Source organism: Mesoplodon densirostris, chromosome 5 (genome assembly GCF_025265405.1).
Source record: "Mesoplodon densirostris isolate mMesDen1 chromosome 5, mMesDen1 primary haplotype, whole genome shotgun sequence".
Classification (NCBI taxonomy): domain Eukaryota; kingdom Metazoa; phylum Chordata; class Mammalia; order Artiodactyla; family Ziphiidae; genus Mesoplodon; species Mesoplodon densirostris.
In genome coordinates, this window is record NC_082665.1 from 60,463,988 (window position 1) to 60,488,536 (window position 24,549).

The 24,549-nt window shown below is 38.3% G+C and overlaps 2 protein-coding genes across 5 annotated transcripts in view; both read right to left on the reverse strand.

Moving 5' to 3' along the window:
- Positions 1–13,240, reverse strand: part of CFAP44 (cilia and flagella associated protein 44) — a 137,217-nt gene extending 123,977 nt beyond the window's left edge. The window contains exons 1-3 of the mRNA XM_060098942.1: positions 13,144–13,240; positions 1,289–1,444; positions 634–793 (exon numbers count right to left, since the gene is read on the reverse strand). Coding sequence (XP_059954925.1) covers positions 634–793; positions 1,289–1,444; positions 13,144–13,240 — 413 coding nt within the window. The remainder of the gene's footprint in view (positions 1–633; positions 794–1,288; positions 1,445–13,143) is intronic.
- Positions 13,241–21,652: 8,412 nt separating this feature from the next.
- SPICE1 (spindle and centriole associated protein 1) overlaps positions 21,653–24,549 on the reverse strand; it is a 65,412-nt gene continuing 62,515 nt past the window's right edge. For all 4 annotated transcript variants that reach the window (XM_060099858.1, XM_060099861.1, XM_060099859.1 and 1 more), the window contains exons 17-18: positions 24,127–24,214; positions 21,653–22,872 (exon numbers count right to left, since the gene is read on the reverse strand). In XM_060099858.1, the coding sequence (XP_059955841.1) occupies positions 22,819–22,872; positions 24,127–24,214 (142 nt within the window). In that variant the 3' untranslated portion in view covers positions 21,653–22,818. The remainder of the gene's footprint in view (positions 22,873–24,126; positions 24,215–24,549) is intronic.

Sequence of the window (24,549 nt, forward strand, 5' to 3'; positions counted from 1 at the left end):
CTCTTATTCTTCTATTAAAATGGGTTATATTGTGCTCACTTCCTCAGGGTTGTCTTCTCTGTAACTCATCTGGTAAATAATGTGAAAGCACTAATGCCTGACAATGGCCACATCAGCGTTTCAAGCAGGGAGATCAATGATTTTAACTTAACAGGCATTGAAAAAGGGGTGCCAATCTGGTAGAGATAAATGGGGATAAGAGGCCTCCTGGTCTCCTTCACATCACATCTCCTGAAAGGACAGCCAGAAAAGCATTATATCTCTTTATGGTTATTTGGCATCTAACAAAAGCTAACAAAAGCTTAGTTTAAATTAAGATCAAGCATTTCTATCTTAATCTTCTTAGAATTATCTAAGATAGGGGTTGGCAAACTTTTTTTGTAAAGGGCCAGGTAGTAACTATTTTAGGCTTTGTGGGCCAGATGATTTCTGTTGTAACTACTTAAATCTGCCCTTGTAGTGTGATGGCAGTTATAGACTTCATGTAAATAATTGAGTATTGCTGTGTTCCAATAAAACATTATTTAGGGAAAAAGGCCAGAGGCCAGATTTGGTCCATGGGCTTCAGTTTGCCAACCCCTGACCTAAAAAGCTGAAATTCCAAGATTATACATATGTAACTGGAGTGGATACACAAGTGTAAGAAGATCCAGCGGTATGTTTGAATCCGGAGTCACAAAAGGCATCGAAGCAAGCTCCATATAATCATAGAAGAAGCTTTCTGGTATTTTCTTCTTAACGTCCTCCTCTGCCTCTTCTGCATCTGCAACAGGAGTTTCCATGTACTGAGATTCTAAAAAATTAAAAATATTTTAACTAAGAAGAATGTCTGGTCAATCCTAAAATCGTATTTCATGAAGACAGGAGGAATGTACATAGCCCATAATACTCTAGCAGTAACTACTACTTCTGGCCCAGACATAGGACGCCACCCACAAGTGAGCATGGAAGAAGCAGCAACACGCCTGTGTGCATTGGGGTGAACGCCTAGCCCTGCATGGTTCCGGCAGTCTCAAAGAACAGCACATGGTCAGTTCTAAGGGAGAGTTAGTCTCACTAATGTGGGATAGATCACTCCTTAGACAATCCCACTCCCCAGAAAAACCCAGTATGAGAGTATGTGATACTCAGAATACACAACTCCAGAGCTGCTAAAGCACCCTATCAGGATATGTTTGATGCTCTTTCTTTTATCACCTCCACACTTCCTGCAACCATTTCTTTTATGGATTTACAACTGTTCAGTTAAAACAGTGACAAGTACTGATAGAAAACTAGTAATACTTACTTCCAATGCTTTCCACATAATCATCTTGAAATAAACTTGAACTTCCTTCCAAATGTTCCACATAGGATTCATCATTCCCTAAATATGATTCTTCCCCTTCAGTAAATGTTTTGCCTGTGGTATCTTCAACAGATTTGTAATCCTCTTTCATAGCGGCTATTCAAAATAATTTGTTTTAATAATTTCTAAATTTGAATTAAACATTTTCAAATTTCTAAATTTGAATTAAACATTGTCTTAAACATTAAATAATTTCTAAATTTGAATTAAACATTTCTTATTTCCAAAGTACCTAATACTTCCAATTCATTTGTGCTCTAAACTGAATGAATTTTAAACTCAAAACTTGCTAAAAATCATTTTATTTGGTCACTCTTGCAGCTTTACAAAAAAATTTTAAAGATTTTCCTGTGAGTAAATCTCCATTTTCACTTCATTTGCAGTCTATTTCCTACCACTGCACACTTACAAGAAAGTAAAGGATAAAGAAGAAAAGATTGGCTAGTATGTTGCTATCATTTTTTCAATTCAATTTCACTTGAACAACATGTTATTTATAAGGACCTTTTATGTCAAAGATAAATGATGTATATTCAAGAATAAACTCCTCTGGGTATGACTATGTCTGAATGATATCCTAGGAATACATCAGACTATTTGCTTCAGGACAAGCTAGAAGAGAAAAAGAATTGGAATGGGAGTAGAATAGACCTAGGTATAAGCCATTCAGATCAAGTCCAAACATGGCTATGGTTCACATATACCATGGCCAGCAGGTGAAAGGGCTGGATGAACTTTCAGAATAATAAGGCAGAAATGGTAAGTATGTCAGAAACAGAGTAGAACCACCTAGTAGGTCTATCTGAGATGGGCTAAAAGAAGAGGAACAAGGCCCAAGACTAACATGAATGAGGTGAGATAGCTGGGCCAATCCAATTAGCAGAATAAGAGGACAGGATTCTGTAGGATTCATGCATTTGGATGGAAAGAAAATAATCCTGGACACCTAAATGGGGCCCACTTCTTGAACTCCCCTAGGGGAGAGCCCTGGGTAAATACTCTCCAGAAATACCATTTAAGAGATTTCTTAGCTCTTTCTTGTGACTGTTGCAATCAAACATTATATCCCCATTTCAAGATTAGGATATTATCTGCTGGCCTGCCTCTCTCTGGGAACAGAGTTCAAGCTGCCATTAGATGAGTTCAGGCTGCCAGCTAGGATGAGGGAATCACTGATAAAGGAATCAGAAGTGAATACGAATGAAAGGGAGTAAATCATTTTTCTAAAAATGATTATTCTGAGCCTGGTTGAAGGGTTGTGCCACTGAAAGGAAAAGTGGAGTTTGGAAAAAAACTAATTTAACAGGAAGTAGACACATTAAATCAGATTGGCAAAGCAGCAGATCTTAGCAACTTGGTGACAACAAAGAATTCTATACTTTTTATAATCCCAAAATAGACAGGTGGAAGGATTATGGTTTGATGCACAAATCAGCATTTTTCTTTCTGTTCTTGGAAATAATCTACAATCAACATTGAAAATGAAAGCCAAAATTACAAATGCCATTTTTTGTAGAACTAGAAGCTGCTAAAACCTCAAATCAGAAATGGATGGCAGGGCTGGCTGGTGGAAGGGCTGGCAAAATTAGTGGACACGGAACAAGGATGGGTGCAGGAGGAAGCAAAAGGAGGTAACCAAGGCGAGGAGACACCATAGCCACAGATCTCAAAAAGAGCCAGCTGAAAGTTTGTTTTATGACCAAGGATTTTTAAAAATTAATTAATTAATTTGACTGCACCAGGTCTTAATTATGGCACTCAAGATCTTCGTTGCGGCATGTTTTGCTGCAGCATGCGGGATCTTCGGTTGCAGCATGTGGGCTCTTAGTTGCAGCATGGAGACTCAGCTGTGGCATGCGGACTTCTTAGTTTTGGCGTGCATGTGAGATCTAGTTCCCCAGCCAGGGATCAAACCCGGGCCCCCTGCATTGGGAGCACAGAGTCTTACCCACTGGACCACCAAGGAAGTCCCTGACCCAGGATTTTATAGGTGAGTTTCCTCAGCTTTTTCTTCCCTCTAGCCAATAGAAATAAGAAGCTGTGGTGCCTCTCCTCACCAGCTGCCACAGAGGCAGGCTGCCTCCTGCAAATACAGCTTGCCTTTCTGGTCCTTGTTTATCTCCACCCCCTTTGTGAGATTGGGAACACAATGAGGAAGTCTGCGAATGATGTGACTGTGCACATAGAACATCCATAAGGACTCCCTATAATTATTACAATTTTTAAAAGAGTTTTGCATGGTTACTACATACAAAAACAATATACAAAAATTCATAATTGGAACTTCCATTTTGGCCATGCTGAAGTAACCATGATGGAGTTCCAGACTGTTCTCCTACTACAATTTTGGAATTATTTAGTTCTCCCTTTCATTCTATTTTTCTTCATGTATTGTGATGCTCTGTTATTAGATCATACATATTTATGATAGTTATGTCTTCCTAATGTATTGCTCCTTTTATCATTGTGAAATGTACTTCTTTGTCACAGATAGTACTCTTTGTCTTGAAATCTATTTTATCTGATATTAATATAGTCACCCCAGCCTTCAAATGCTTACTGTATGCCCACTATATCTTTTTCCATCAATTTACTTTTAACCTATTTGTATCATAATACTTAACATGTGTCTCATATATCATACAGTGGGTTCTTGCTTTTATTATCCATTCTGATAATCTGTACCTTTTTACAAGACTTATTAGCCCATTAATATTTAATATAATTATTGGTAGAGTTGGATTTTGATCTAACATTTAATTATTTATTTTCTGTTTGTGCACTTCCCACTCTTCCATTTTCCCTCTATTTCTTCTTTCCTATTTTCTGTTAGACCATTTATTGTTATTCTTCTAGATTATTTATTCTTTAAAATTCCATTTTAATTTCTGTTAGCTTTTTAACTACTTTTCTTTGTTTGCTTTTTAAATAATTGCTTCAGAGATTATAATATTTATCCTTTACTTCTCACAGTCTACTTAGTTAATATTATAGTAATACACATCTTTCATCAACTGATGGAACAACCAGTCAAAAACTCCATAAGATATGATGATCTGAAAAACACCATCAAACATCCCCACCTGATATTTAAAAAACACTACACCTACACATTCAAAGGCACATGGGCCATTTACCAAGAGAGGTCACTTGCTGGAACATAAGACAAGTTTTAATAGCTTTTAAAAGATTGAAATAATACAAAATATGCATATTCTCTGATTATAGCAGTAGTAAATTAAAAATAAATTACAGAAGACATTTGGCAATTAAAAACCACACTTAAAAATAATGTATGGGTCAAGGAGAAATTAATAAAGAAATTATAAAACACTTCAAAGTAAATGATAATAAAATATAACACCAAAATTTGTGGGATACAGCTAAGGCAATGCTTAGAGGGAAATTTATAGCTCTTAGTACATATATAAGAAAACTCAAAAATCAATGACCTAACATTCCACCTCAAGAAACTAGAAAAAGAAAAGCAAAAAAACCCAAAACTCAGAGTAAGTAGAAGAAAGGAAATAAAAATAATAAATAATAAAAATAAAATAATGAAACAACAATAGAATAAGTATAAATAATAAAAATGAAAGCAAGACTCAATGAAATAAAAAGCCAACAAAACAATAGAAAAATTGGCAAAGCCAAAACCTTATTCTTTGAAAAGATCGACAAAATGGATGAACTCCTAGCTAAGCCAATCAAGAAATAAAAGAGAGACAATACAAATCTTCAGTATCAGGAATTAAAATAGATCCTACAGAGTTAAGTCAACAAATTTTACAATTTAGAAGAAATGTATAAATTCTATGAAAGATACAAAGTTATAAAACTTCGTAAAGAAGAAAGAGACAACCCTCTATTTATTAAGGGAATTGAATTCACAGTTAAAAACTTTTCCACTAAGAAAATTACAGGCCCAGATGCTTCATTGGTGAGTTCCAACAAACATTTAAGGAAGAAATAATACTAATTCTACACAAAATATTTCTGAAAATAGAAGAGACCAAAATACTTCCCAGTTTATTATATGAAGTCAGCAATAATTTAGTCCTTTGATAAGAATCAGAAACCAATGTCTTGGTAACTAAAGTCCTTCACCCTTGTGAAAAATGCTGGATGGTCTGGCTGGTACATTTGGCCTAAATCTCTTAATAGGACTCTGTTACAGCAGAAACTCCTTGTTGGGTATGGGGAAGAGTCTACCTTAATCTCCGTACTTAGGTAGAAAACCAGGAAATTGATTCACTCTGTGTGAGAATTCCAAAGGGTAAGATGTTGCTCAGACATTTTAGAAAGACTGAGAACAAGGTAAGGGCTCCAGGAAAAAAAATTCAGCTATCAGGTATGTAGCTGAACCAGGACAGAGACCTCTTCTCACAGCACCAAGGTAGAAGGTTTCAGAGTGTCAGCAGACTATTTCACATTATCATTTGAGATCCTAAAACCCATGATTTATGAACTAATTTATGAGCTGAGGACAGGGCCAGGCCAGACTTGATAAGACCTGCCCTTAAGAAGGTCTGACATTAAAAAGGGAGATTCAGGCAGTGCTGGACAAAGGGACATTATCATTAAATCCATCCGTCTGGAGCGGAAGAGGAGCAAAGGGTGTTGGTCCCACCCACTCGGGCCCTGGAAGCCTGCTGGGCTCCCACGTGGTGTCCCCTGCCCTCTGAGACTACAGGCGGGAGGCAGGCCTGGGCCCCTTCTGTTCCGTTGAGCCTAAGCCCCAACCCCCGACACCTCCCGGGCCTTTTCCAGCCCTGTGGGTCCTAAGCATAGGTCCCACCCACTGCCCAAACTCTGCCCCTGCTTAGGGCCTGCCCTCCACAGCCAAGGCCTTTTCCACCTTTTTTTGTTTTTCCTCCTCCTTTTTCTTACTATTGTGGTTCTTTTTTACTTTCTGATTGTTGGTTCATCTATATTTTTATTTTTATATTCTTTCTAACATATCTGTTAGTTTCCTAGTCTAATTTTATTTTTTACTTGTTATTGTTCTCCATTTTTTTTTTTTTTTTTTTTTTTGCTGCCCCACACGCAGCTTGTGGGATCTTGGTTCACAAGCCAGGGTTAGGGCTGAAGTTCCTGCAGTGGGAGCTCTGAATGTGAACCACTGGACTAACAGAGAACCTCAGACACCATAGGGAATACTCATCAGAGTGAGGTCTCCCAGAGGTCCTCATCTTGGCACCGAGACCCAGCTCTAAGCAACAGCTTACAAGCTCCAGTATTGGAAGCCTAAGGCCAAACAACCAGTAAGGCAGGAACACAATCCCACTCATTAAAAAAAAAAAAAATGAGATGGCAAAAAAACATGTCACAGATGAAGGAGCAAGGTAAAATCCTATAAGACCAAATAAATGAAGAGGAAAAAGGCAATCTACCTGAGAAAGAATTCAGAGTAATGATAGTAAAGATGATCCAGAATCTCAGAAATAGAATGGAGGCATAGATTGAGAAAATACAAGAAATGTTTAACAAAGATCTAGAAGAACTAAAGAACAAACAAACAGAGATGAACAACACAATAACTAAAATGAAAAATACACTAGAAGGAATCAATAACAGAATAACTGGGGCAGAAGAATGAATAAATGAGCTGGAAGACAAAATGGTGGAAATAACTGCCAAGGAGCAGAATAAAGATAAAAGAATGAAAAGAATTGAAGACAATCTCAGAGACCTCTGGGACAACACTAAATGCACCAACATTCAAATTATAGGTGTCCCGGAAGAAGAAGAGAAAAAGATAGGGTCTGAGAAAATATTTGAAGAGATTATAGTGGAAAACTTCCCTAACATGGGAAAGGAAATAGTCACCCAAGTTCAGGAAGCACAGAGAGTCCTATACAGGGTAAACCCTAGGAGAAACACACTAAGACACACATTAATCAAACTAACAAAAATAAAATTCAGAGAAAAAATATTAAAAGCAGCAAGGGAAAAACAAAAAATAACATACAAAGGAATCCCCACAAGGTTATCAGATGATTTTTCAGCAGAAACTCTGCAGGCCAGAAGGGAGAGGCAGGATATACTTAAAGTGATGAAAGAGAAAAACCTACAACCAAGATTACTCTACCCAAAAGGATCTCATTCAGATTTGACAGAGAAATCAAAAGCTTTTCAGAAAAGCAAAAGCCAAGAGAATTCAGCACCACCAAACCAGCTTTACAGCAAATGCTAAAGAAACTTCTCTAGGTGGGAAACACAAGAGAAGAAAAAGACCCATGAAAATGAACCCCAAACAATTAAGAAAATGGTAATAGGAACATACATATTGATAATAACCTTGAATGTACATGGATTAAATGTCCCAACCAAAAGACACAGACTGGCTGAATGGATACAAAAACACGACCCATATATATGCTGTCTACAAGAGACCCACTTCAGACCTAGAGACACATACAGACTGAAAGTGAAGGGATGGAAAAAGATATTCCATGCAAATCAAAAGAAAGCTGGAGTAGCAATACTCGTATCAGATAAAGCAGACTTTATTTTTATTTATTTATTTATTTATTTTTATTAGTTTCTGCTTTATAACAAACTGAATCAGTCATACATATACATCTGTTCCCATATCCCTTCCCTCTTGCGTCTCCCTCCCTCCCACACTCCCTATCCCACCCCTCCAGGCGGTCACAAAGCACCAAGCTGATCTCCCTGTGCTATGCGGCTGCTTCCCACTATCTATCTACCTTACATTTGGCACTGTATATACGTCCATGCCTCTCTCTCGCTTTGTCACAGCTTACCCTTCCCCCTCCCCATATCCTCAAGTCCATTCTCAAGTAGGTCTGTGTCTTTATTCTTGTTTTACCCCTAGGTTCTTCATGACATTTTTTTTCTTAAATTCCATATATATGTGTTAGCATACGCTATTTGTCTTTTTCTTTCTGACTTACTTCACTCTGTATGACAGACTCTAGGTCTATCCACCTCATTACAAATAGCTCAATTTCGTTTCTTTTTATGGCTGAGTAATATTCCATTGTATATATGTGCCACATCTTCTTTATCCATTCATCTGATGATGGACACTTAGGTTGTTTACATATCTGGGCTATTGTGAATAGAGCTGCAATGAACATTTTGGTACATGTCTATTTTTGAATTATGGTTTTCTCAGGGTATATGCCCAGTAGTGGGATTGCTGGGTCATATGGTAGTTCTATTTGTAGTTTTTTAAGGAACATCCATACTGTTCTCCATAGTGGCTGTACCAATTCACATTCCCACCAGCAGTGCAAGAGTGTTCCCTTTTTTCCACACCCTCTCCAGCATTTATTGTTTCTAGATTTTTTGATGATAGCCATTCTGACTTGTGTGAGATGATATCTCATTGTAGTTTTGGTTTGCATTTCTCTAATGATTAATGATGTTGAGCATTATTTCATGTGTTTGTTGGCAATCTGTATATCTTCTTTGGAGAAATGTCTATTTAGGTCTTCTGCCCATTTTTGGATTGGGTTGTTTGTTTTTTTGCTATTGAGCTGCATGAGCTGCTTATAAATTTTGGAGATTAATCCTTTGTCACTTGCTTCATTTGCAAATATTTTCTCCCATTCTGAGGGTTGTCCTTTGGTCTCTTTTATGGTTTCCTTTGCTGTGCAAAAGCTTTGAAGTTTCATTAGGTCCCATTTGTTTATTTTTGTTTTTATTTCCATTTCTCTAGGAAGTGGGTCCAAAAGGATCTTGCTGTGATTTATGTCATAGAGTGTTCTGCCTATGTTTTCCTCTAAGAGTTTGATAGTGTCTGGCCTTACATTTAGGTCTTTAATCCATTTTGAGCTTATTTTTGTGTATGGTGTTAGGGAGTGATCTAATCTCATACTTTTACATGTCCCTGTCCAGTTTTCCCAGCACCACTTATTGAAGAGGCTGTCCTTTCTCCACTGTACATTCCTGCCTCCTTTATCAAAGATAAGTTGACCATACGTGCGTGAGTTTATCTCTGGGCTTTCTATCCTGTTCCATTGATCTATCTTTCTGTTTTTGTGCCAGTACCACACTGTCTTGATTACTGTAGCTTTGTAGTATAGTCCGAAGTCAGGGAGCCTGATTCCTCCAGCTCCGTTTTTCGTTCTCAAGATTGCTTTGGCTATTCGGGGTCTTTTGTTTTTCCAAACAAATTTTGAAATTTTTTGTTCTAGTTCTGTGAAAAATGCCAGTGGTAGTTTGATAGGGATTGCATTGAATCTGTAGATTGCTTTGGGTAGTAGAGTCATTTTCACAATATTGATTCTTCCAATCCAGGAGCATGGTATATCTCTCCATCTATTTGTATCATCTTTAATTTCTTTCATCAGTGTCTTATAGTCTTCTGCATACAGGTCTTTTGTCTCCTTAGGTAGGTTTATTCCTAGATATTTTATTCTTTTTGTTGCAATGGTAAATGGGAGTGTTTTCTTGATTTCACTTTCAGATTTTTCATCATTAGTGTACAGGAATGCCAGAGATTTCTGTGCATTAATTTTGTATCCTGCTACTTTACCAAATTCATTGATTAGCTCTAGTAGTTTTCTGGTAGCATCTTTAGGATTCTCTATGTATAGTATCATGTCATCTGCAAACAGTGACAGCTTTACTTCTTCTTTTCCAATTTGGATTCCTTTTATTTCCTTTTCTTCTCTGATTGCTGTGGCTAAAACTTCCAAAACTATGTTGAATAAGAGTGGTAAGAGTGGGCAGCCTTGTCTTGTTCCTGATCTTAGTGGAAATGGTTTCAGTTTTTCACCATTGAGGACGATGTTGGCTGTGGGTTTGTCATATATGGCCTTTATTATGTTGAGGAAAGTTCCCTCTATGCCTACTTTCTGCAGGGTTTTTATCATAAATGGGTGTTGAATTTTGTCGAAAGCTTTCTCTGCATCTATTGAGATGATCATATGGTTTTTCTCCTTCAATTTGTTAATATGGTGTATCACGTTGATTGATTTGCGTATATTGAAGAATCCTTGCATTCCTGGAATAAACCCCACTTGATCATGGTGTATGATCCTTTTAATGTGCTGTTGGATTCTAAAACAGACTTTAAAATAAAGACTAACAGAGATCTTATCTCTGTTACAAGAGATAAGGAAGGACACTACATAATTATCAAGGGATCAATCCAAGAAGAAGATATAACAATTAGAAATGTTTATGCATCCAACATAGGAGCACCTCAATACATAAGGCAAATGCTAATAACCATGAAAGGGGAAATCGACAGTAACATAATAATAGTAGGGGACTTTCACACCCTACTTACACCAATGGACAGATCATCCAAACAGAAAAGAAATAAGGAAACACAAGCTTTAAATGACACAATAGACCAGATAGATTTAACTGATATTTATAGAACATTCCACCCAAAAGTGGCAGAATACACTTTCTTCTTAAGTGCACATGGAACATTCTCCAGGATAGATCACATCTTAGGTCACAAATCAAGCCTTGGAAAATTTAAGAAAATTGAAATCGTATCAAGCATCTTCTCTGACTACAACGCTATGAGACCGGAAATCAGTTACAGTAAAAAAACTGAAAAAACCCACAAATACATGGAGGCTAAACAGTGTGCTACTAGATAAGCAAGAGATCACTGAAGAAATCAAAGAAGAAATAAAAAAATACATAAAAACAAATAACTAAAACACAACGACCCAAAACCTATGGGGCACAGCAAAAGCAGTTCTAAAAGGGAAGTTTATAGCAATTCAATCTCACCTCAGGAAACAAGAAAAATCTCAAATAAACAATCTAACCCTACACCTAAAGCAACTAGAGAAAGAAGAACAAAGAAAACCCAAAGTCAGTAGAAGGAGAGACGTCATAAAAATCAGAGCAGAAATAAATGAAATAGAAATGAAGAAAACAATAGCAAAGATCAATAAAACTAAAAGCTGGTTCTTTGAGAAGATAAACAAAATTGATATACCCTTAGCCAGACTCATCAAGAAAAAAAGGGAGAGGACACAAATCAATAAAATTAGAAATGAAAAAGGAGAAATCACAACTGACACCACAGAAATACAAAGGATTATAAGAGACTACTGCAAACAACTATATGCCAATAAAATGGACAACCATGAAAAAATGGACAAATTCTTGGAAAGGTACAATTTTCCAAGACTGAACCAGGAAGAATTAGAAAATATAAACAGACCTATCACAAGGAATGAAATTGAAATTGTATTTAAAAATCTTCTAACAGGGGCTTCCCTGGTGGCGCAGTGGTTGAAAGTCCGCCTGCTGATGCAGGGGACATGGGTTCGTGCCCCGGTCCAGGAAGATCCCACATGCCGCGGAGCGGCTGGGCCCGTGAGCCATGGCCACTGAGCCTGCGCGTCCGGAGCCTGTGCTCCGCAACGGGAGAGGCCACAATGGTGAGAGGCCCACGTACTGCAAAAAAAAAAAAAAAAAAAAAAAAAAAAATCTTCCAACAAACAAAAGTTCAGGACCAGATGGCTTTACAGGTGAACTCTATCAAACATTTAGAGAAGAAGAGAATGTACTTGAGGACATAGGGAGTGGGAGGGGGAAGCTGGGGCAAAGTGAGAGAGTAGCAGCGACATATATACACTACCAAATGTAAAATAGATAGCTAGTGGGAAGCAGCAGCATAGCACAGGGAGATCAACTCGGTGCTTTGCGACGACCTAGAGGGGTGGGATAGGGAGGGTGGGAGGGAGAGACGCAAGAGGGAGGGGATATGGGGATATACATATGCATATGGCTGATTCACTTTGTTGTACAACAGAAACCAACACAGTATTGTGAAGCAATTATACTCCAGTAAAGATCTATAAAAATTTTTTGAAAAAAAAAAATCATCCAGGAAAATACTGCAAAGCACTAGAAACTAAAAAGTAGACAATCCTGTGTCAGAAACATAGGGAGTGGAGAAAAGTGGAAATGGAAAAACAAATGAGAAGCAAACTAAAGTTTTTCAGGAGAGTGATATAATCATATTTTTTGGAAAGATAACTCTAATGGTGGTATGGACAGGAAGACTTAAGCAGAAATCCTTGTAAGAGTCCAAGCAAGAGGAGATAGACCTCTAAAATAAAATACGATACAGAGAAATCATAGATTTACCAGATGTGCCTCAGCTAAATTGAAAGAATTTAATGTACATTTTGTAAATGAATTGATTTCCCCAGGACCTGCTCTCCTCTAGGTGAATAGTAAAAAATAGATTCTGAAACTATATTTAGGATTAGAACTAAAATTGTCAATATTCCACTAAGCCACTTAACACCACGATGCCCAGACAGAGCCAGTCATCTTTTAAAAATCCTATTACAAAATTCTTCACTTTCCCTTCTATCTGAAATCTATGGTATCCTTCCACATGTTATCCAATTTAATCCTCAAACAGCTCACAACGATCACTTTATGGGTGAGGAAATTGAGGCTCAGAAAGGTGAAATAATTTAGCCAAGATCAAGCATCTCTAAGTCATAGACCCAGGACTCAAAACTTAAGTCCAGCTCTCTTTCCACTACACTGTGTTAGAGAAGCCCATTAAAGACCTTGTAGACCCTACAGGAAGGAGCCAGACCAGATGTGAAGATGGGTCGTTATCAACATAGAGATGATAGTAACTTCTGTGTTCCAGGACTAGAGATAAAATGATTAAAACACAGAATCTGCTCTTAAAGAACTTAGAGTTTAGTAAGGGAATTAAACAAGTCAACCTGTCGTATAAACTTAGATATGCACTCTTTAAAACTTATGTTACCTAAATTTAATAATCAAGACCCTAAGTGTATATTATAATCTTTACTCACATTTTGATGCAGATCTAGAAGAATGAGACTGCCTTCCATCACTCTTTGATCTCTCTGATTTCCCCCCATCAGTATCCTGATCATCTGGTTCCTTCATTTTCTCTGTAAGCACAAACTTGAGACAGAGAAAGGGATAGAGCTGTAAAATAGAAATCATTAACAGATTATTTTCCCCCTAAACAAATTCCATGAGCACCAAACACCATGTGTGTTGACAATCTGTATGTTTGCAAGGTAGCAGAAATGACTTCACCAGCTGGAGGGCACAGCCATCATCAGAGACCTCTGTAGAATGACAAAATATAGTCTGATATTCCCTTCCTCCAGGCAAACTTGTCATCGTGGTGCCCTCTGGTTTTCCAGAAGTCCACAGTGAAACACCACCCAAGCCTATCTTTTCTCGAAATGCTCCATATTAAAATTAACCCTTTGCCATCCTTCCTTTGGTTCATCCCCTCCTCTTCCTCCTCCCATCATCAAAGTCCCCTGGTGTTACTAATCAATTTCAATTTTTAAATATTTGTTGAGGATAACTTCTATGTATCAAATCTTATGTTAGGCACTAAATTGTAGTACTGAACTAGAAAGATACGATCCTTAACTTAGTGGAGCTTTTTTAGAAATATAGGTATTAAACAAGTAATTAAAATGTAATGAGTGCTACAAAAAAATAGGGTGCTGTGGGCCCATACAGCAAGAAGATTAAACCATGTCTGGGGTTAAGGAAGAGGCATTTGAGACACAGGTAATGAGTAGACATTGGCCAGGCATAAAATGGGAAAGATTATTGGCAGAGGGAGCTTCTAAGAGAGGCCTGTGTCTGTGAAGGCCTGAGAGCAGTCTATTGGCTAGAGCAGGAGAGTGAAATGGACATTGATGAGGAAGCGGGTAGCAGATCATCAAATTGTCTCTAAGCTTTGCTAAGGAGTTTAGAACTTATTTCTATGGTAATTGAAAGCCATTGAAGGTTTTTAAGGAGGGGAGTGACACGAGAGGTTTCCTCTGTCCTCTCTCTCTATGGCAGCTCTTGTAGATGAGAACATCTACTATGTCTTCCTTCTAAGTCTTCATTTCTCCGCACTAAACATCCCGTGTTTCCTCAACATTCTTCTATGGCACAGCTGGCAAGCACAGTAGAGTAGTAGTTCTATTTGGATGAGATCTGTGGTTAGATTCAGGTTTGAATCCCAGTTTTGCCACATAACTAGCTAATTACTTCACATCAATTCCTCAATTGTAAAATGGGAGTGAAGAAAAAACTATGTATAAGGCTGCTATGCAAATTAACTAAACTAGTGCATTATTATACCTTCCTGGTCTCTCAAGAAAGACTACTATGCCCAAAGCAGCCAGGATCTACAGTACACAATCAGTGCATGAGAGTGCAGGATGACAACTACCCACCCTCATCTGGACATTAGGGTTTATACTATCTGTTTCCTTGCACTGACATCATGATACCCTCTCTTGATTTTTGTGTTTGTTTTTATTTTTTTAGAATTAAGGGATTGAGAAGTTGTTTTGTAACCTGATGAGGCTTTGATGTCAGAGAGACTTGTTTGGCCAAGAAAAAAGGTTTACTTGGCCAAGGGTCAAGCCCCTAGCATCCCTTAACCTGTCAGTCCTTTTATATGTACAATGGGGAAGATAAGGTTGTCTGGCAGAGTTATTGTAAGTATTAAATGAGATCTTTTATACCCACAGTTCTCAACTCTGGCTGTACTTTAGAATCACTTGGAAAACTTTTTACAATGTACCATTCTCAGGGTCTCACTCCCTATATAATTCTTTTGTGGAGCCAAAGAATAGGAACCAGAGTTAAGGATCATGGGTTTATATCAAACTCTTCGTAGGTACTGGAAAATGGTAGTTTTGCTATAATTACTACACATTCTCTTTAATACAGCTAGGGCTCAATAAATATGATCACAGAATCTTGAGAGTTGAAAGAGGGTTAATTTGGCCCAATCCTCCCACCCAATATAAGTCACACATCTACAACTCAAGCCCAGGCTAAGAGTATTGGCTAGAATCACACTGACTGGGCTCAAAGCCTGGCTCTTCCTCTTACTATTATAGTTGTGAGGTATTAAACAAGTATTTAACCTCTCTGTGCCTTCTCATCTGTAAAGTGCAGTACCTACTTCACAAGATGATTCTGAGATCTCAATGAGTTAATACAGTAAAGCTTTCAAAGAACCAGTGCCTTGCACTCAGTAGGTAAAATAGTTGAAGGGATGAATGTTTTAATTCCTGAAGAAAGGAACAAATGAAGGAACACACCAAGAGACAATCAGCTTTAAACATTTCAGGTAAGAGGGTGAGCACATTCTGTTCATGTTCTCAGCTCTAGTTCTTAGGAAGTTCATTTTATATTATATGAAATCTTCCTACCTGCAACTTGGATCTATTTGGCCCTATTCTTGTGTGGACACACAGAACAAGTTTTCCTGTTTACTATAGCCATTCAAATAATTAGCTAGTTAACTTTCTTACCCAGATCCTCTCTTTTCCCAGATAAAGCATCCCATTTCTTTCAACTATTTCTCACTAACATGTTTTCAACTCTTTTCAGCATCTGGATGGCTCAAAAACTTAATTCCCAATCCATCGTATATCCCTCCCAATTTTGTATGTCCTTTGAAGGATCTGGACACTTTCCAGAAGATATGAACCATCACTTTATCCGTTGGGGACATTATATTCTTTCAAGGCAGCCTAATATTACATTAGCTTGCCAGGGTCGGGGGGGTGGGCAGGCTCCTCATATACTGACTCATAATAATCCATTTGTAACCAGCTTGAATGACTAAACCTTATTTCTGTATACCTAGCCATGTCCTTCCTATCTTATACAACTGAACTAGCTAGGTTTGGAAGTCTATTTGCAGAACTACCTTAAATCTATTTTCATTAGACTCAGGCTTATTGGTCCAGCCTATGGTTAATTCTGTTAACCAACTCATTAGGTAGACTGTGAAGTTTTGAGTCAACCCTGAGGAAGTGTAAAGAAAAAAGAAAATTGTAGTACACAGTGTTGCAGAGTGTGTGTTGCTAGAAGGAGGTTGGCTGGAAGCCGGACAGAGGGCTCCCCAAGATGACATTACTCAAGATTCATTCCTTAGATTCCAGGGTCGGTCCCCACTCTCACAAACTCAAACACTCTATCTCAGCAGTGTGCCAGAGCTGGTCACGTTGAGATTCATAGAGATTCCTGTATAAAAACAGACACTCAGTTTTTACTTTACAGTGTGAAATACAACTGTGGAGAGAATAACAGCTCGTGTTTTTTAATGTTTACCATGTGTCGAGCACAGTTCTGAGGATTTACACATATTGTTTCATATATTTCTCAAAACTCTATGAGTTAGGTGCATTTTACAGATGAGATAGCAGAGCAGTTACTATTTGAATCCTTCCCTCTCACCCAGCTCATGCAATTGACTTCCAAGTCCTGTTGCCCAGTGTCCAGTTATTAAGCCTTTTGAATTCATCCTCTCCCTTCTAGTCCCACTGTCCCCATCCTAGTTCTGGTCCTCATACTGTCTCACCTCTACCATTACCACAGCCTCATTCTCTCCCTTCTCTGGTCCATTTGTACACTGCCTCTTACATTCCTAAAACACAGCTTTTAATGTGCCACTCTTCTTGTTTAAAACCTTTAATGGTTCCTCATTGCCACAGAACAAGAACTCAGATTCCTTGGTGTGGCACAAAGGTCCTTCATCTCAGGGTCTGTAATTCATCTCTTGTCACCTTCGCCTTTCCTGGATCCTCCTCAGCCCCTCCTCCTTCTGAAAAGTTTTAGTCAGTAGCCACCTTGGACAACTCACAATTGGCCGGGCATGCTGAGTACTTGTATGCTACTATATCTACTTGTACGCAACAAGGATTTATTGTGCACCTACTGTGTCTTGCATGTGCTACACACTTACTTGACCTGCATTATCCTATTTAATTGTAACAGGAACCCCATGAAGTAAGCACTATCACCTTCCCTACTTAGATGAGGAATCTAAAGTGCAGAAGGTCAACTTGCCAAGTGTCACACTTAACAGGTCTGGGTGGCTTGTTGACCCCAAAACCCAGGCACTTTCCCACCGACTCCCTGCTCCTGGCTCAGCCAGGACCAACTCGGACTCCTGCCGTCGTCTGTCTTCCTCCCCAGCTGGATCATGAGCTCCTTGCAGGCAGGAACAGCGTCCACGTTGTATCTATAGTGTGTAGCCCCATACCTGCGAATGCTGTCACTTCAAATGTTTGTCGAACTGATCCATAGAAAGGAGAAGGAAAGTGTCGCAGCAAAGCCCGGAGAACCCTAGTTCAGCCTAAGAGAAGTCCAAATGGGGTCGATTTATCCCTGACTCGCCAACAGATTTGAGGGGGAGGTTGTGGGAACTACCAGGCTACTGGGGTCAAAACTTACCTAAGGCACCGACATCCGCCGCGCGTCCCCAGTCACAGCGTCTGCCCCAGGTCTCCGTTTACTGCGGTTACCACGGCAACGCCATCCCGCCTCCCGGGTGGGCGGAGACGGGCGGGCCGAGAGGCGCATGCGCCGCCCTAAGGCCGTTTTCTGGGAAATGACAAGGCGGTTGCAGCGGTACCCTTGATCTCGCTTGCCCTCTGGCCCGGCTATTTCGTGGCCCATGACTCAGGATCAAGGCCAAACAGAAAGCTCGGCATTCTGCCAGCTTATTATCCCCATTTAATTTTTATGTCTAGTTTATATTATTATTATCCTAAGGATGATACATTGATGACTTTCGAAGATATGCCCAATAATACAAAATGGCTCAAAGGTGCCCTGATCACACACCGTCACCAGCAAAGATACGTCGCGGGGCGATTTTTGTTTTATTTATTTATTTTACGCTATGTTATCTCTGTTGACTTTAAGAGTAAGTATTTTATGTTGTGGGCTCTTTGGTCACAGGACTCTAGGTGCACAAAATACAGGCCTAGCTTGACAGATTTTTTTCAGTTTAGCAGTTTGCTCTCCAAATGCTCTGTGGCACAGTCAGCAATCATTATTAATTATTTTAAAGTACCTAACTAATGTTACTGTTTACAAAACATTGTTTTTAAATGGCTACAGCCTCGCAATAATATGACAAAGAATTTTGTATCCAGAATATGTAAAGAACTCTTAAAATTCAACAACAAAAAAACTAACCACCTAGGACTTTGAATACCTCACCACATCAGATGTATGAGCAGTCAATAAACACATGGAAAGATGCATAACAGTAGGCCCCAGGGAGATGCACACCACAATGCACACATTCCATATCTACCGGGATGGGTAAAAGTTTTAAAATTGCCAGCACCAAATGTGGAAGGATGTGGAGCAAATGGAACTCTCACATAACGCTGTTGAAAATGTAAAGTAGCACAACCACTTTGAAAAAACGTTTGGCAGTTTCTTTAAAAGTTAAACATTTACCAAGCGATTCCATGTCCAAGGTATTTTCCCAAGAGAATAAAAATTTCCATCCATACAAAGCCTTATGCATGAATGTTCACAGCAGCCATATTCACAATAGCAAAAAACTGGAAACCACCTAAATGGTCACTGACAGGTGAATGGATAAATATCTGTACAACAGAATACTACTCAGAAGTAAAAAGGAAGAAACTGATACACACAACATGGATGAATCTCAGTTGGGATGAGTGAAAGTAGACAGGCACAAAATATTACAGTGTGTGTGATTTCATTTATATAAAATGCAAACAAATCTATGATGACCAAAAGCAGATCAGTGGTTCCCTAGAGCTGGAGTAAAGGGAGAGATGCACTGCAAAGAGACAGGAGGAATCTTCTGGAGATGATAGAAATGGTCTTAATTGTGGTGATAATTTTGTCTGTATATACAACTGCCAAAGTCCATGAATTGTTCTCTTTAAATGGATATATGGATATATTTTGTTGTATATAAATTATTTCTCAATAAAGTTGGTAAGAAAAAAATGGCTGTATTATATTTTGTGTTTATTGGTTTCTGTAATGTTACACAATGATTTTCCAAAAACTTTGTACCATGCATTTATTGGTAATATTGAAATGTTCTCTTTAGTCAAGTATTCTCGTGGATTAAAAAACAAGACCATGGGCCTCCCTGGTGGCGCAAGTGGTTGAGAGTCCGCCTGCTGATGCAGGGGATACGGGTTCGTGCCCCGGTCTGGGAGGATCCCATATGCCGCGGAGCGGCTGGGCCCCGTGAGCCATGGCCGCTGAGCCTGCGCGTCCGGAGCCTGCGCGTCCGGAGCCTGTGCTCCGCAACGGGGGAGGCCACAACAGTGAGAGGCCCGCATACCGCAAAAAAAAAAAAAAAAAAAAAAAAAAAACAAGACCATTATCGCTGCTGTTAATTATTAAATAGTATATCCAGGGTGTCAAAAAGTCAGAAAACATAGGATAAACTTACTTTTAAACAGTATGTTAGTTATTTTCAAATAATATGCTCAACCTGTTTTATTTCAACCTCCAAACATCTTTAAAGTTAAAGCAGTGGATCCAGTTATTAATTTGAGAAAAACACAAATTCACTACAGAATGTCTTTAAAAATCCAGAAGTACAGAGGGAATAGTATATTTATTTCTACACCAAAAAGTCGGCAGTCATTACTGAATGCTTGTGAGACCGGTGCTGTTCTTAGCATATTTACACCTATTTACCTCACTTAATTCTCACAACCCTGTAAGAAAGGTATTATCTCTGACTTTCAAATGGGAAAAATGAGATTAAGCTGCCCAAGAGACACAGCCCAAGGAACACAGATGACATATGAATCCAAGCTTTCTGTTGGCAACACTTGCACCCGTAGCCACTATGCTATATTAGTTATTTCTTTTAAGTTAGTAGAAGTCCAATAATTGTTTTTCAAAAGAGCTTCAAGTCCTGGCTTTACTTCTTATAAGCACTCTGACGTTGGGTAGCTTATTCGACCTCTAGAGCTCAATTTCCTCATCTGTAAGGGGGGTGGGTGGCATTTAAACACATCTAACTCATAGGTTGACTGTGAGATTTAAATGCAATAACGGGCTACTGCAGCTTAGCACGGCGCCTGCCACAGGAACGGCTCAATAAAGGACAGCTATTACCATTATGGTGCTTCCATACTGTGCACACCATAAGAGGGCAGCGCAGCATAGGCTTTGGAGAAAGACTGCCTATGTTCTCATTCTAGTGCCACCACTCCCTGGTTATGTGACCTTGAGAGAGTGCTTACCTCCTCGGACCTAATTTCCTCATCTGCAAAATAAGGGTAACAGTACTTACCTCATGAAGGTGTCACGAAGTCATGTGGCTAGAACAGTGCCTGGCACTTAGCACATAGTAAACCATTATTAAATTCTGCTAATCCAAATGATTTTGCTATACAGTGTAGGAGTGATTCTATCATAACTATGGATTTAGCTATCAGTCTAGTTTCTCTCACAAGCTGCAATTTGGAGAACTATAAATTTTATTAAGTTTATTAGCAACTGAAGAGCAGCTTTCTGGGACATATCGGACAAGACATATGTTAGCAAAAAACTTGCGTCTAAAACCAAGAAACACAAGTAATCTGAGTTTGGACCGTTAAAAAGTAAATACAAATGTAGTACATCACAGTCAAATACAGCAGAGTTCACCTGTCTGCAGTGCTATAGATCCATGGTCCCCAAATTTGAGCATGCACCGATTCACATGAAAGGCTTATTAAAAAAGACACTAGAGTTTCTGATCAATAGGTCTGGGGTAGGGCCCAAGAATTTTCACATCTAACAAGTACCCCAGGTGATACTGATGCTGCTGGCTGGTGTTCACGCTTTGAGACCCACTGATGCAGCTGGCTCTGAAAGCTGATAAAGAGAAGCTAATAAAGGTAGTTTAACTTAATTAAACACAATTATGCACTAATTTATGACTTGGGGATAATAAATGTTTTTATTTTCCCAAGCTTGGCTGTTCACTGGAATCATCTCAGGAGGTTTTTAAAATACTAATGTTTGTGTCCCATCCCCAGAGTTTCTAATTTAATTGGTCTGGAGTGAGAATTGGGCACTGGGAATTTTAGAAGGTCCCCAGATGACTCTAGTAACAGCTGAAGTTGAGAAGCACTACTCCAGAAGGCCTAAGAAAGAAAGGCGCCTTTCTCTGTATCTATTATTCTTGGAGTTTTTACAATCTACCTTTGTATTTTATCAGCAAAAACAAACATTAACAGGATGAATACTTCAATATCAGTCCCAAAGGTTGCCAGTGAGCTAGTGGTAAAAGTTTTTGCATTGGTTCTCAACTCTGGCTGCACATTAAATCACCATGAGCAGCTTTTTAAAATGCCACGCCAAGGCATCTTAGAGGTTGAAAGGAATATAGAGGAAAAAAATAAAGAGCCAACCAGTTGGAGAATATTAAAGAAAATACATGTCAAAAGAATGCATTCACAAACCAAGCAGATAACTTGACATTTCAATAAGAGAAGGAATAACACTAAAATGGTTTTATATGCCATACAGGGATAGTATTTATTAAATACCAAGGTTTAAAAAGTGCAATACAGATGGAAGAATCTGCAATAATGCACATGCATACAGATGACTTCACATAAATAAAATCAGTGATACCGAAAGATAATAACTATTTTGCCCCTACAACAATGAAGAGGCCCAAATGAAAGCTGCATAGCACACTTCCTACAACAGTGACTTACAACTGCAGGAGGAGGGAAGGTGTTATCTGAGAAAGTTCCCCAAGGAGTTTCAATGTGCTTCCCCCTCGCCACTCCCACCTCACTTAGGCTGAGAATTCCTATCATAGAGCCAAGGAGCAGAGACCATTCAAAAACCAAGTTTAAAACAGAAACCAATATGTGAGATCAAACAGGTGCCTTGAAGAAAAATCTACCCTGAATGCATTGTAGATTCAAGGCTGGGAAAATTGATAGCAACGTTTTGTACTCAATTCTGTTTCAAACATTAAATAAACCAATAAATCAATGTTACTGCATTCAGATATTTAAGCTCAATCATTATTTTTTTGATATACATTACCATTACTGATAACATTTTCACATGTAAAGACTATGTAAGAATTTTATAATATATATAACCACCCTTACCTGCTTAAGCAAATACAAACAAATACTCCCACACTTACTTTTTAAAACTATATATTCACTTGATGGAAAAAGTGATGGACTACAGTGACTTCTCTCAAAAGGGGGTGTAAATTTTTCTGAAAGCCAGACTTTAGTCACACCGAGGCATTTTATTGTAAGTTATATGGAAAAGCAGCTTAGTTCTTCAGAAAAAAATAAAATAAGTATAAAATAGATCAACACTTGAGATACACTGGACCAAAAAAAATCTGAATAAAGATGATAAAGAAAAAATATATTACTCAAAAAAATCCTTGAATTTATTAGAATATAAAACTTTTATTTCCCTCTAGTCAAAATTTTATTCACAAGAGGTTATAGGTTGTTTGTTTGTTGGAAATCTATTTGAAAAGGTTAAAAATTAAAATAATTGCTTTATTTCTTTGTTCCATTAGTACTAAGTCACGAGATCTTTGTAAGTTGTATGTGAAAGAAGAACATAAAAACTTAAAAGTGGGAGCAGGGAAAGGGGAGTGGAAGCTCATGAATATATTACTGAGAACAAACTCTACAACTCGACCTCACTTAGGACACGTGGGTAGCAAGAGCAAACCAGCCTTCTTCATTCTGTTTCTCAATCTGTTGAACAAAGATGCAGAAAGGCTTTAGAAAGTAATCAGGAGCATGAAACCACTCAAGATTTACAATTATTTATACCAAGTACATAGAACCAAAGTTATCTTACACCACTGAATGGTACTAAAAATTACTGCTACTAGAAATATGTATTCTCTATCAGAGACACTCCCAAATATTCCCTGGTCAACAGATCCCCTTACTGATTTGGCAGGCCTAATTTTTTAAAAAAGAATCAATCTAGTATTTTATACAAATCAATGTACAACTTTTTAAAATAACAAAAACGTTATTTGACCTTGGTAAATCAAATCTGTTACTAAATTCCAGAAATTAAGGGCAAATTATATAAAATAGTTTACGTTAAAGCTTTTAAGAATATAAGAAACAACAAAGGACAAATCTTCCAGTGCTGGGCAACTGGAATATTCTGAGCCTACCGATTAATTTGGACTATAAATACTCAATGTTTATTGAGGCGTTCACTATTTGGTCTAATTACTGAAGCTAGTAATAAGAATAGCAAGGAAGATTCCCCCCTCCACCCCATCAAACAGTTGTTAGCTCACGTTTGCAAATGTAATGTTTAAGATTTTAAAGATACCCTCACAATTTGCTATGACTAATCAGTCAAAGGAACTGTATTTTGCTGTATTACCAGCACAGAAAAACGCCTTTTGCAAAAATTTTGGATATACTGTAAGATGCTTAGTTTCTGTACATCCCTATAGCAAATCAGAACACATAAAAAATACGTAAGACATTTATTTACCCTTTGTGCCATGACCTCTCTGTGTGTGGCACATAACCTCTCTGTGGCACACTCAGATACAGCACACTGGGGCAGAGAGACAAGGAAAGTGACTGGCCCCAGGGCTCTGGTTATCCCAAGCCCTACACAGCCACAGCAGAGAATGAGGAAACCAGTATCTCAGTAAGCCCACAACCCATTCAAGGCATCCCTGCGTGTCTTGCCACACTATTTGGAATGCTCTGCCTGAAACAATAATGTCCGATCTTTGTTGAAATCTTATTGAATTTTACCTTATTCCTTAGTTACCCTAGAAAACAAAAGAAGTGTATGCTTATTTGTTTTTTTCTAATGAAGGTGAATTAGTATTTCTTTTCTTCTGAGAATTTTATGTTATCTTTAAGATAACAGGAATAATAATTAAGCTGGAAACTACTAAATCAGCCACCTCCCACCTTTGCCCTCCCAACCTCTAGACACGTTCACAATTACATTTTATCACATACCTTTGCACTTGGATTAAGAGGTGTCAAGTGCCCACTTCCTGAGGTGGCATTTAATGGAGAACAAGAATTACTAGTAGCCCCTGGAGATCTATTTATGAGAAATAAAAGAGGGTGAGAGTGTAATCTATTATTATTCACCTTTAAAAATTATATAAGACACAATTCTCAATACTGAGAAGAGCTTGAAAGGAATGGCTGACTTAAGTCCAAATGAGGTAAATTATTTGCAACATATTTTCACCAACCTAAGTCTTGTTTTTTTAATTAATAAATTCTCTTTTTTAGAGTATGTTTAGGTTTACAGAAAGACTGAATGGAATGTACAGAGACCATTAGAGGACCATACAGATAAGTTTTTAACATTAAAAGAGGAAGAATGGATGTGCAGGTATGGGGAAGAAGGTCAAGGTCGTGGAAGAGTAA